General features: G+C 29.7%; 2 protein-coding genes across 2 annotated transcripts; one reads left to right on the top strand and one right to left on the bottom strand.

Moving 5' to 3' along the window:
• The first annotated feature begins 3494 nt into the window (after positions 1-3494).
• LOC113398400 (UDP-glucose 4-epimerase-like) lies at positions 3495-11750 on the top strand. The gene is made up of 8 exons (XM_026637138.2): positions 3495-3728; positions 7161-7430; positions 7748-7861; positions 8646-8822; positions 10727-10907; positions 11051-11139; positions 11218-11410; positions 11589-11750. Exons 2-8 carry the CDS (start codon positions 7191-7193, stop codon positions 11675-11677), a joined length of 1083 nt encoding a protein of 360 aa, XP_026492923.2. The 5' UTR covers positions 3495-3728; positions 7161-7190; the 3' UTR covers positions 11678-11750.
• A 148-nt stretch (positions 11751-11898) lies between these two features.
• Positions 11899-14277, bottom strand: LOC113398697 (N(6)-adenine-specific methyltransferase METTL4). Its single transcript, XM_026637571.2, has 5 exons — positions 14040-14277; positions 13496-13731; positions 13165-13293; positions 12207-12547; positions 11899-12058 (listed from the first exon to the last, which is right to left on the bottom strand). Exons 1-5 carry the CDS (start codon positions 14235-14237, stop codon positions 11922-11924), a joined length of 1041 nt encoding a protein of 346 aa, XP_026493356.2. The 5' UTR covers positions 14238-14277; the 3' UTR covers positions 11899-11921.
• Between the last annotated feature and the right edge of the window lie 364 nt (positions 14278-14641).

Here is a 14641-nt window from a genome sequence, read left to right as displayed (position 1 = left end):
TTGCAAAACCCCATAAATCTTAAAAAAATGGCACAACGACCAAAGTTCGGATTATTATTTTAAGTTTGACTAGTCATAACATTAAGTTTTTACGTGCATGACGGTGAATTGTTTCTAAGTATTATTGTGTGAGTTTTATATGTTCCCAAGTTATACTGTTACCATTGAAATCAATACTTTTAGTAACTTTGTATTCATTTCCTAAGAAAAATCATGCAATAAGCTATTTATTGTTAAATTACATAGTATGTTTCCTATTTATACCAATGATATGTTTTTAAAACTGACATATACGAATTATTCGTAAATTGTATTACCAAATGTGTATTATTTTAATTATTATATTATGTTTTATTAGTAAATTATATTTGCACATATTTCATATCCTTAAAAGTATTGTGGTTTGGAAGTGTGTTTTATAAAAACATTTGAGCGTTGTAATGACTATTATTTAAGTTTATTTATCCGAAACGAATTGCGACTTATCCGACTTCCTTAATTATAGATACAACAATATGGTACATAACAATATTAAAACGCCATGAAACCACTGGCTGAATCGCATGGGTGCTAGCGGTGAAGACCACTGGTTTCTTGAATGTATTTTTAATTTGGTTGATTTATATTAATTAAATTATATAATTCAATAATTACTAAATCTGGTTTAAATTTAGGTATTGTAAGGGAAAGAATAAACAAGTTTATTTAAAAAAATGTCTTTTTTTACATTGCAATTAAAAGGCTTGATGCGTTTTTTTTTACATTAAAACGTTGATAATAGTTACGAAGATTCATAAGCTTGTTTTGGTGTAAATGGTTAATCTTTAAACCACCTTCCATTCTGGACTAGAATGACCTAGTCCTGAATAGGGTGATACTACAAATCAACGCTAACGTCGTGAACTGGTGCAAACAGTGTAAGCTAGACATTCTAGTGGACGGATATGCTAAATTGAAACATAAACAGCCTGACAAAAAGTATTGACTATATCCACATGGAGTCAGAAAAGTTATTGTAGAATAAAGATAATTTTGACTACATCACAAGCTGCCAACGACTCTAAAGTTAAGTTAAGAAATAATAAATTAAGCTTATTTTACTTAAATACATAATTTTGTGGTAGCTTGTAAGTAGTACAGTATATATATTTCCATGCACAAAACCCATAGTTTAAAACCATAAACTTCTTTTCAAAATAGGTGGGTATTAAGGATATAGCATATATTTTATTAATATTTGAATAAATATATTCAACTAGTAATAACTAGTTATATTTTTCCTATAATGACTCATCATATAGAACGATAATTTTCTAGCAAAACCATTCGACACCTCACTTAGCGCCATAGAATTTTATCAAGCATTTTAAAGATCATTTTTACGCAATCCGCATATGGAAGGTTTTCTATGGCGACTATTAATGATGAAAATCTTCAACGTAGTTACATCACGAATAAGCCGCTTTCTCAACACAAACTTTTATGCGCAGCATAGATATATATAAATACATAGACGGAAACACAAACTCTCCAGGTACTCCAGTAACAATCTCCTCGGGTAGCGTTTTTATGAAAATCCCAATTCATTTGAAAATAAATTGTTTTGAATAATCTTCATCTTTATTAGAAGTATTGTTTGCAAACAAATTACATCTTGCTTAGAATAGCGATTTCGGATGGATATATAGATAAACAGGTATAGGTATTTTGTTTTTTTTTTGTTATCTTATTTACATTAAGGCCTTAATTTTATATACGTTAGAATATCCTCCAAATCATGTAAAAGCATCATTCTTCACGTAGCTTTTACTCAGACACACTCACATTTTCCATATTGACGACTCGACTTGACGGAATAACAGTATTCAATATTTATGTGCACCTCAAAAGCTTTTGCCAATATTGGCGTGTATAGCACAATCCAACAATTGCCCACATGAACATCTTGTAATTGCATGTGATCGTATCAGCAATCAGTACTCTCGGATATCACTTGGAATACTTACCGCCAATACAGGTAAGTCATTATCCATGGATATATTTTTAGTCACCACTGGAATTTAAGTTTACAGGGAAAGAATGGAATCGATTCGATTCGATCTGGCCTGATTATGCCAACTAACAACTAAAATGCACGCATTAGGCGGACCTCGTTTTTCCTTTGCCATATCACGGAGTAGGTACATCCAACAACAAAGTTGGTAATATACACGTTGCCTTATAATGAAATTCATAAGCAATTTCAAATTTTGTATCAACTGTCTAGCAGTGGTGTTGTGTCTGTCAACTAGTGTTTGAATGTGCGGCAGTTCCGTCTTGATTTCAATACATGGGGGTTACAGGTGAATGTCTGGGAGGCCATATTGTCTAAGATAAGACGTCAGATATTCAGATACAGTACGCTCGGTACTTCCAATGTAACTGGCTAGTAAAATTGTTATTCTTTCTAAGTTTCAGAGCTGCTGATGATTCGTGCTGGTGAATCTCAATCTTTCGTTTTTCAGGTCCTAGCTGTTTATACAAAGCTGTTTGTACTTTTAAGTGGAAGTTTAAAGGAACATATAAATATCTAACAATTAAAATATATTTTAATGTATAATATACCTATATATATATATCATTTCATAATGTAAGTCATTAAAAAAATATATATTTTTGAACATAATATTAAATGTTTATAGCACATTAGAATTAGTATTATAGTATAGTATTCGTTACAATTGAAAATATTTTTATATCAAGGTTATGCAGATGTACAGAACAGTGACCTATAGGTTCTATAACAAGAATAACTAGTTCGACCATTTTGTAATGAACTTGCTTATTGCTAACGTAAGATACCATAATATAGTAAAACTCCTCGTCGTATGATTACTCTTTGGTAATTGTTTTTACAATAAATTAAACTCTTTTTTTAAATTACTAAGTGCATTTCTGATCTACAATGATTATTATCTCACACGAACTATAGGTTTTAACATTGAAAAGGTACCTGTACCATGTAGACAAAAAGTACAATATTTTAGTATGCTTAAAAAAATCTTTATAGTTTAAAATCTTATGTGTACGTCTCGATACAGCTCAAGCCCTACACGTCCAATGAGGGACGAATTACGGTATCTCATGTATGGAATCTCGTGTGGTTACCGGAGGGGAGAGGTCACTGTCAGACGCAGACTGAGGCCGGCATTAACACCAAAGCGGTTTCGATTTTGTATTATTTTATTACTCTCTAAATCTATGGATTTTTTATTATACACAGGAACAATCGTATCTATTTTGCCATAATTTTACACAGGTATAAATAGGTTAATCATGTATACATTTTAAACAAATAATTTATTTAACATACCCACTTATTCGAAAAGTTCAACGATACATAGTCTATATAAAAATAGGAAAATATCTATTAGGTAAAAACCAATGTCTACTTATGAGATTAGTGAGATTTTCAATTAAGTATGAGCGAGGTTTTTGATCGGTGTGATTGTGTGATTGAGTTCATCAGATTGCAATACATTATAGTGACGTGCCTTCGACTTTGCGGGTTGCGGGCGACCGGACACGCGACAGTCGACACGACAGTAGTCACTAGTCAGATGCGCGCGCGCACTCTGGCGATCTGCCGCGCGTTCTTAGGCTTAAATCGCTAAATTTATTTATTTTCTATAATCGTTTTTGTGTCAGTGCACCACCGTTCGTTAATGGGATACGAAATTAGAGAAACGGTAAGTATTATTTAGATAACGGTTGTATGAAAGTGAATGTACGGTTTAGTGGGAACAGTTATAGCTGTTGAGTGACAGACGCATGTGAACTTGTCTTCTCATTTTTCTGTAATAAAGTCTCTAATTAATTACCTTACTTTTAAATATAATAATAATAACCATTATTATATATTTATATTATCAATTATATATTTTTTTATCTTTAACAACAGGACGGACCGGAAAGAAATATATATTTCGCTGAGCTAGTCCTACATAAAAAATATATTGATTGAAATGAAAAAATATGATTCATTTATACATTCGTCATTCGACCGTGCCTTCTTAGAATATTTTACATTAAATGTTCTCTTTCTTCATAGATATGGGAATCGTTAATTCAAAATTACAATTCTATGTTAACTTGCATATATTCCAGGGTTACTGAACTCCTGCTAAACCCTGTAGCGCAGGATTGTTGTAAAGGGAAAATAAGATGTAAGAAAATCGTATCTAGTAATAAAACATAATATATCTATATGTGTTGTATAAATAATGAATTTATGTTTAAATATTTTTTGTCAGGTATTGTGCTTCACCTTAATACATTTGCTAAAGACATCGATTTATTTACATCTTATAGAATATTTTAACAACATCATTTCTTATAGAAAGCAAATTAGTTGGTAGGTACATATACATATATAGGTAATAATTATTATCTAGAAGTATTTTGTATCAATATTTAAATCATACCGCGAAAAATATCATTAAAATAATCTTGTTAACTATTGTAATTCTAAAAAAGAGATATTAATCTAATTAATTTGGAGAAATACAAAGCACGTACTTAACTTGATAAAGATTTTTTGATTTTTATATCAACTAACAGGATTAAAATTTAAGTGATAGATGTACATAAAATTAAAATAAAAAAAATATTATAAAGTTTGAACACAATGCTATTTAACTTACCATTTGTAAATTAATATTTTTTTACAAAAGAGGATTCATCCTACACTTTCGTTATCCTTTAACCTACAATATAAAATATGTATAATAACTATATATTTACTAATAAACGAGGAGCCACTTTTTTGTAATGCCGAACTTAAATCTATTAAACAAAATAAATAAAAACTTACACCAGAAAACGAACCGCGTTACGAAGAAGGTTTTAATACATACTATTATTTATGTAGCTACGCTTCGCAGATTGACTCAACTTCAAATTAAGAATATTGATGTTATAAATGTTTCATATCCTTGTAGATAATATAATTAATTAATTATTATTCTTATTTTTTATTTAATTTCATGATATTTGCGTGGACAACCCTCGACGGAAACGTGATTTGTTTTTTTTTAATCTTTGAAAACATGTGTATTTAATTATGTATCGGAAATGGCAAATGTCTGATGATATCACCGAATGGCTAAAGACTTACTGTTAAACGTTTAACCATGTTACTATAATGTAATTAGACATACCTACGTATTTATACAATCTTCTATTAAATATTAGGCGAGTTGTGACTTGTGACTAACTTGAATACTTGTTTTCATATAAAATATTATAAAAAAATATTTTAATGTACCTACTCACCCCAGCAAACTTAGTCTAGAATATCCTATATTATTTTGTTTACAATATAAACCATAAACTTTGTTACTTAATTAAAGACTCTGATAAAGGTCAACGCATTCGTACTCTAGTCTGCTCATTGTAACAGTTATGTTTTTATATTGAAATAAATACCTAATGAATTGGAAAGGAAGACCGTCGTTTTTATAATATTATGTATACCTTGGTAGATGACGACAAACCGTCTCAAATTGTGTAACTATAATTTCGCAAGATAACTCCTTGATGATCACTTAGCGCGCTCAGTGTTGGCCTCATGGAAATTATTTGACTATAGCAGCAAAATCCTTTTAACTCATTTTCATCTTAGGTATAATAATAATCTACTAACAATTAGTTCGTACGTAAACAAAATTCGGATATCTTATACCTTTAACAAATATAACGGCATCTTTGAAAAGATTACTGTACATTTAATTATGTATTTTAATATTTCATAACATGCATGGTCAATGGTCATCCGTCATCGATTCATCATGTAGTAATATAGAAAGGTACCAAAAAATTCAAAACGTCACACCGAAGTTAAGAAGTGTATAACTTAAATTATATTAATAGGTACCTAAATATAACATAAGATTATAACTATGAGATGGGTATGAGCTCATATCAATTACTCATAAAAAATTTCAACACAAAAGGATGTTGGACGGAGGAAGAAACGTGACCTACGTTTCCTTCACATCTAAATTAATATACAAGCCAATTATGAAGTTTTATATTTCACGTTTCTTTAAGAATTAAGTCACGGATTCAAAAATGAAGCTGTTTTTGACAATTTAAACTTTAAGATTCACATACAAGACAATTAAGTGGCTTTTAAAATTATAAATAAATAAAAATATTTCAAATAATATATATTATAATTATAAACCCTAATAGTTACACAAAAGCACATCAATATTTGAAATACAGAACCTAAAACTAATAAATATATTTGTAATGATTATTATTTATTGACTCTGCCACGCATTTAACATGCCTTAAGTTTTCCTTACCACATTATTGAAGCGTAATAAACTACAGAAGGAAGCGCTTCCTTGTTCTTGTTCTTGTAATTTCCTCTTGAATACTTCCATAGCTTCATAAAGAACGTGACTTCTAAAATGCACTCAGGGTCGACACTCGTCGAATTTAATGGCATATTGTTTAAAACCGCAATACAACAGTTGTGACTAATCTATAGTAAAATATGTTGAGTAGGCATATCTATCGTCATGTAACTCTAATTGATAATATAAATAATATCGAAATTGTAATACATACTAAAAACATGCTTCAATTAACATTTTTAAATTTTTGTTTTAATGCTTTTATTATGTTTTCAATACTCAATCAAAGTTTATGGCCACAGATAAAAAAGCGTGCACTTAGTAATTCGTATAATTGATTTAAAGGCAGGATATACAAATATTTAATTGTACTTTACTAACACAATGTAATCAAAATCTCGAGAAAGAGCAACTAATGAGTTTCTTGCCGGTTCTCGGTAGAATAATTTCCGAACCGATGATAGCGTTATATTTAATTCAACACTGTAACATGACGATTCAAAAGTGCTTGAATGAGTCTACTTGAATGAAGAATATTTTCATTTTAATTCGACAAACCAGAGATAAAGACAGTAATATGTAAAAACAATATTAAGCAACATCATTAAAGACAGAAACCTTTTTTTATACCGAATCATAATAAAAGAATATTTATTTATAATTAGGTTTCAAATATTTTGTACCTAATATAATTGATATCCATGTTTCTAATTATTAAAACAGAATTCTGTTGTTAATATAAAGTGTAATTTTCAGAATTAGATTACAATTAAAAGAACAATCAAAATGCCGAGATTTAAGACTATAATGGTCACGGGTGGTGCCGGCTATATTGGTAGCCATTGTGTGGTGGATCTTCTGGAAGCGGGCTACGAAGTTGTTGCAATAGACAATTTTGCAAACGCTGTTGGCGATGAAGAGGGTTCTCCAGCTCTTAAACGAGCAGAAGAGATAGCGGGCAAGAAAATAACTTTTTACGAAGCTGATTTATTAGACAAGCTGCAAATCAACGATATTTTTGATAAGGTAAAAAACATAACATTATGCGATACCTGGCCTGACAATCTAATGATCTTTTAAATATTCAAAATCATATTATAAATTTATTTCATAATATCAATAAGTAAATAGTATAATGCAACTTCTAAAAATGTATACCTGGACTTGTAGTCGAAAACTAATGGGCATTCCTCTGTTATCTCTAACTTGCCCAGATATCAAGTTTTTATTGAATTATTCTAACTTCTAAATCAATAAATATTCAATGACCAAACAGGATACTGTTATATTTTTATAGTACTGTTTACCGTATTAATAATGACTTTCATCTGTTTTTATTTTAGCATGATGTGGACTGTGTCATCCATTTTGCAGCCTTGAAGGCAGTCGGCGAATCAATGCAACAACCTCTTCTATACTACCAAAACAACTTACTTGGTATGCTTAACTTATTAGAGGTAAGGAATTGAATGATATTCTTTAAAATAGTAATAAATAAAATCAACAGCGTTTTATTCTTTATTGACTTTTTTTGTTATTGTTTCTAAAATATTTTTTTATCAACTTGATAAAAATTCGAATGATAACCTCGTTCAAAGCCGACTATTACTTATAAGATTAAAACGAGATATAAAACATCCTTTGATTTATTTGATCGTACAGACAATCACTTAACACGCACTGGTAATACTTTAAATATTTGCTTATCCGATTTATTAATTACGAAACCAAATATCCAAATTTATATTCAAAGGCATATTACTCAACCCACCAAATTTGCAAATTCTGTTATGTATGCTAGCTATAACGCCAGTTTTCACCCGTCTTAAATTATACTTCTCCGTCTTCAAGTACCGTAGTTAGCTATTAAATAGTTTATAACCTTTCTCAAGAAGTTAGCTATCACATTCAAAAGGATTTTTTCAAATGCTAGTAGAAGTTCCATAGAATAGTGCGCAAAAAATAAAAAAAGAACACATCGGAATGGTTTTTTTGAAAAACATAACGATTCTTTTAATTTTGACAAAGGTAATTTTTACTAAAAATAATATCCTAATACCGAGTACGAAAATATTGGAAATTTCTTATAATTTAGTATAGCAATGATGCAATATACATCGCCGGCTACTACCGCTGATTTAATAAAGGTTTAGACTTTGAAATATTTCCCATTATTATTAAAAGTTCGTTAATGACCTTTCACGAGTATGTAAACCTATGTATTTATCTGAATGTCCGTAGGTAATGCGCTCACATAATTGCTATCAAATGGTATTTTCGTCATCTTGCACGGTGTATGGAGAGCCGGAACATTTACCCATCACTGAAACTCACCCTACCGGCAGCATCACAAACGTATACGGAAGAACTAAATACTTTATTGAGGAAATGCTGAAGGATTTAAGCGCTGCTGATGAGGTAAGTGTACATGGTGTAACATTCAATACATTGAATTATCTAATCATGGATGACAAGTTCTAATAAACTGGTCACTCTTAACAAAATATTGACACAGTGGCCATTTAGCTGTGGCCAAGGTTGGCAACCTTGGCCACAGCTAAATGGCATCGATGTTAATTACTTTTTTTCTCGAGATTTTTTTATATACAGGGTTATTGGTAATTCGATGTATTCCCGTTAGGTGTTAGGGTGATTATTTGCGATAATTTTAACCCCCATATGTATGATGCAAAAGTGAACCATTTTTGAGTTATCGCGTTTTTTAGACTTTTTCAAAATAAGTCCAAAATGCAACTTCAAAAATTTATTTAAAAAAAGTATCAATTAAAATCTATTGTTTTCTTCTGGTTTATAAAAACGAATAAACACTGGATATTTTTCAATATTTAAACAATAATTACCGGTCCAAATTTAAAAATGCGAGACAAAAAACGATATTATTTCAATATATTTTTTATTTTTTTCCCTCAAATATGCCTAAAAAACAAAAAGAAATCATTATGAAACTTGTTCTGCAGATTATTTTAAAAACATAATCGTTTACTTAGCTTTCCGAAAATGTATAGAAACTAGGAATTTATTTCAAAGCAACCGAAATAAAATGATCAGAAAGGACGCTGGTGGAAATTCGTATTCGTATTCGCACGAAGTCGCGGGCACAGCTAGTATAAAATATAAGATTTATACAGTTAATTAATATATAAATAGTGGTAATAACCCACCACATTTGTAACAATTATATACAATATATAATATAAAAGTGTATCTGTACGAAGGCAATCTTATAGGCCAGAAAGTTATCTCTTCAGGCAACCTTAAGGCTCGATATAGTAGCAATTGTTTGGAATATACACATAGATGTAGTATTTAATATAAGTATGTCTAAGCAATATAACAATATTCATAAATAAAGTCAGGCAATACAAATATTATAAATTTAGGAGGTGAGCACCATGTCATCTGTTAAATCTCTATCTTCTAATATAGAACAATCATGCCACGTGTATCGCACCGATCGTCCGACATAAACTCGCAAAAAATATATTTCACAACCGGTCTGGTTAACCTAATTATGCGCCTAGTATTCAAATATTAATTCCGATGAAGTTCAAGGACCTTCGTTGTTCCGTCTTTCCAAATCAATAACGATCGCGTTGAGGTTGTGGAAATAGTATTTTATGATATCCAAATGAAAATATGATATGATATTTATCTTTAACACAAACAACATTTATGTTCTAAACACATTTTTCTTATCGTATTTACAGACTAAAAAGAATACAATGCACAAACATTATTTAAATCGATATTATAATTACGTAGAAGCACAACAATAATTTTTGCTTGTCATAAAAAAAAGTTAACAACTTATGGCGCAAAATTACTACAAATACTTTCGCGACTATAATACTATAATAGTTACGCGACTATAAGCAATACCGAGACTTGTTGAAAATATTTTTGATATGATATGTATATAGCTTAAAACTTGTGAGTTTGAAAAACCAATAAACCAAGTGTTTTTCCTTTAGAAATTACGCTGAATTACTAAGGCTGAGATTTGAATATGTAATTATTTCTTATATTCATTATCAATTAGTTGCATTTAAATTTACCTATTTATGTATATAATCGCTCACATGACTGCTATCAAACGGTATAACCGTACATTCATAATATCAGAATTATTAAGTAATAGAAAATTAGTTGGCTACAAAAAGCTTATTTATTAAGTATAACATTAATATGGCTGCAAAGTTTTCAAAATTAAAATCATACAACTTATTTTTATAAGATATAAGTTGGTGTTATTTACAACAGTCAAAATACTTAATTATGAATAATTTCTTATCTTTTTACAGAAATGGAACATAATATCACTACGGTATTTCAACCCGGTGGGCGCGCATCCGTCGGGGCTGATCGGAGAGGACCCCACCAAGGAGTTCACTAATCTTATGCCCTTCATGGCTCAAGTGGCGCTTGGCAAGAAACCCGTACTCACGATTTTCGGCAACGATTATAATACACCTGATGGGACTGGTAAGGTTGAGCCTTTAAGTTGGTGTATTTAAAAGTTCGATTACACATGTTCTTCTATACATTTCTATCCCTATTTTCACAATTATAGATATTAAAATAATTATTAACCTTAAATACGCCTTAACATTATATATTTGAAACAGGTATTCGTGATTACATCCATGTTATGGATCTGGCAAACGGTCACGTTGCTGCTCTCAACCTGCTCAGTGAAAATCATGTGAGACTAAAGGTTTGTTTTACACGAAGACTTTTTAAACCAAGAAAAATTAGATATGTGACCAAAACTAAGTATGTATTTTCATTTTAGGTATACAATCTAGGCACTGGCAAAGGTGTATCGGTAAAGCAACTGGTAGAAGTATTCGAACGTGTTACAAACGCCAAGATACCGATTAAGTACGTGGCCAGAAGATTGGGAGATATTACAGCGATGTGGGCGGACGCCACTCTCGCTAAACAAGAATTGGGATGGACCACGAAACGCTCAGTTGAAGAGATGTGTTAGTATATCTTGTATAAAAAGAAAACATGCGAAAAATATAATAATTCAGCTATAATATTTAAAAAAACGATCATTATTGAAAATATTTATATAGAATAACTTACATCTTTTACTTTTTAAACTCTGACAGATAAACATAGCAATTTATTAACAGAATTATTTGTATCTCTTTTTAGGTACTGATTTTTGGAGATGGCAAACCATGAACCCTGATGGATACCCCAAGAAAAATAAAACAACAGTCATTGTTAACGGAAAAAGTTAGCGTGTCTATTTCTGTAACAATGATCTATACCTTACACATAGCTATATATTATTAATAAATAAGTATTTTATTATGTCTTTTTTGGTAATCCTAAAACTTCTTCAATTACATGTAATGAGATATCATTGCATTCTTTTAAAAGTTTTCATCAAAAAACAGAGACATCTTTAAATAATTTAAAAAAAAAATGTTATATCCATGATTTCTAAATAAAACAAACCATTTATATATAAAAATATATTTATTATCTTTCTTCATACAATGATATATGTTGCCACTTCAAAGGTTCGTAACCAACACTAGTTGTGTTCGGTAGTAAATAACGCGCAAACAACTCTAATATCTTCACTTCTTTAACATCCATGCAAGGCGTTAATAAATCTGGAATATATACATAAAACTTATAAATAAATGGTTAGAAATATAAGTTATTAGGCAGACAAATGGACCTGATGGCAAATGGTCACCATTATTGCCCATAAACATAGGAATTTTACAAAAAACCAACAAAGTAGCACATCATACTCACCTAATAAAGGTGGTTTATGCGAATGCAAGGCGCTCGGAACACTCGCCAATAATAAATCACATGGTATATTTCTAACTTCTCCAACTTTGCCTATTATAACTCTTTCGTAGGGTTGCTTCTTACAGCCAGCACTAAACTCGCACAGAGGAGTCAGGTCTATATTCACTTTCAACCAATACCATGTTGTAACATACTCAACACCCCATTCCGGGAATATTATATTTTTGACTGCATTTATGTTACTTAGTGCATTAGTACACCAGATGGCTATTAAACTATTTTTAGAAAGTAGATCTTTGAGTGGTATTGATGCTATATCTTCATTGTACATCATTGAATAACTAAAATAAATAAATGAAATCACTGTTATTACTATTTATATTTTAAATAAATAGCCTTATGCAAAAGTCTATTTTTAATTATATTAATTTAAAATGCAGATTTATGACATTAAATATCATTGTTGTGCCTGCAAAAGTCGCTATGTGTTTTTTTCTTATTTTTAGATTGTTATGCTGTTTTAATCGTTATTTCAATTTATGTAGCTTTCGATGTATGAATGTCACATAGCAAAATTTTAAAACTTTTAAATTATTGAAGTTATTACAAAACTGTTTTTACAGTATGTGCATATTGAAATAACGATTAAAACGGCATAACAATCTAAAAATAAGAAAAAACACATAGTGACTTTTGCAGGTGCATCGACGATATGTAAGTTTATCGGCTACCTGTATTATATCAGATTAATATATTGGGATTTTTGTCAATAAATTCTATGTAGGTGCCTAGATTTTGGAATTTGACATTGTTACCATGCTTAAGAATGGACGCTACACCATTGGCTCCTAATTCCATTCTATTATTTAATATTATGAAAATGGACCTCTGTTTGATTAAACACTTGTATGTTGCACACAGTTTAACTATTAGGGTATATTTTTTTTAAAATACAAACCTCATCTTATCATTAGCACCTTTCAACCTTCTGATATATTTGTTCCACCAAGGAGGATCAGCTATAACTATGTCATACTTGTTAGTCTTCAACTTCTGGCATTGTTCTTTTACACATCCACAAAGAAACCTTTGAATGAAGCAATGCTATCACAGTTTAAAAACAATATAAAGCACCTAAATATATGTTAATATATTAGCTTACTAGCACCACAACATTAGAGGCATTTTTTATAAACACATTTTTTTCTAAAACTACTAGGTATAACTTCTGTAACATTAATAATATTGAAGCAATATTATTAAATAATAAAAGATAAATATTTATGTACCTTGCTCTTGGTGGTATGAGAAAATAGTCATCTTTAACTTTACAACACAGTGGACCATCAGAATTATTGCCACCATTCAATCCTTTGTGATCAAAGAGAGTACACTCAAAATATTTCCTCGATAGGTCCCTGACAAGTGATGTTTCTAGTAAGTTATACTTGTCTCTTATATTTTGCTTAATTTCTATTGGGATTTTTTCATACAGATCATTGTACATTTGTTTTACCCGAGATGCCTAAAAACATAACTATTTTTAATGTCAATTTAGATAGAATAAAATAAAAACCAGCTTAAGCTAAAGTGTACAATCATTCATAATCGTTTTAAAATTGGAATAGTTGTAATAAATTAAGGCCCAGAAAAGCATACATTGTTATATATCCAATAATAATAAACTAACAAAAATTAGGTTCTAACAAAGAAAATAAAAATTTTAATCATTTGTATTTGTTGAAATAGGTTAAAACTCGATTACAATATACAAATGTATAATAATATGTAAAATGTTTTACTTTAGTCTGGTTTAAAAATACTATAACTTACTTCTTCGATAATTTGACTACATTCTCGTGGTCTCTTTTTATTCCCGTTTTGTTTACTATTTTTAATTGAAAACAATTTTCCTATCAATGTGTAATTTGATTTCTCTTGTTTATTGTAACTTACACCTTCGTATATTTTAGATATAAAATGTATATGATCAATTAAAACTAAGTTGTTTTCGCTAAATAAAATACTCATGTCTCATCTGGAATTAGATGATTATAGAATAACTCACTTGTTTTCAATTTATTATAAACATTCTCATTGTTTTTATTATAAACTTAAACTAAGCCATTAAACTTGTATACTTATATATTTTTTATTTTTCGTTTTTGTATTTAATAATTTTGTTTTACTTTTTTTTCTGTGTGTTTCGTGTTGTTTGTGGTGTACAATAAAGTATATTTCATTACATTATTTTAAATTCAATTTAAAACTTTATATTTAAAATTTTAGCTGTTTACTTATTAAGTCATTACATCTGCTACTGCTCTATACGTACTATTAAATGTCATTTTTGAAACATTCAACTTTAGGCTTACTAGCAATCTGTTTGTTAACTGTTAATTAATTGTTGTCGAATAAAAACTTTTTAGTTCGAT

This window comes from Vanessa tameamea, chromosome 18 (assembly GCF_037043105.1).
Source record: "Vanessa tameamea isolate UH-Manoa-2023 chromosome 18, ilVanTame1 primary haplotype, whole genome shotgun sequence".
Taxonomy (NCBI): Eukaryota; Metazoa; Arthropoda; class Insecta; order Lepidoptera; family Nymphalidae; genus Vanessa; species Vanessa tameamea.
The sequence above is the reverse complement of the archived record's forward strand: the minus strand, read 5'-3'. Positions and strand labels throughout refer to the sequence as shown.

Coding starts and splice junctions, on each gene's coding strand:
- LOC113398697 (XM_026637571.2), bottom strand. CDS start 14,237: ATGAGTATTTTATTTAGCGAAAACAACTTAGTTTTAATTGATCATATA. Junction 13,732..14,039: donor GTAGTCAAATTATCGAAGAA/GTAAGTTATAGT, acceptor TTATGTTTTTAG/GCATCTCGGGTAAAACAAAT. Junction 12,548..13,164: donor GGTGCTAATGATAAGATGAG/GTTTGTATTTTA, acceptor TATTTATTTTAG/TTATTCAATGATGTACAATG.
- LOC113398400 (XM_026637138.2), top strand. CDS start 7,191: ATGCCGAGATTTAAGACTATAATGGTCACGGGTGGTGCCGGCTATATT. Junction 11,140..11,217: donor AAAATCATGTGAGACTAAAG/GTTTGTTTTACA, acceptor TTTTCATTTTAG/GTATACAATCTAGGCACTGG. Junction 11,411..11,588: donor ACGCTCAGTTGAAGAGATGT/GTTAGTATATCT, acceptor ATCTCTTTTTAG/GTACTGATTTTTGGAGATGG.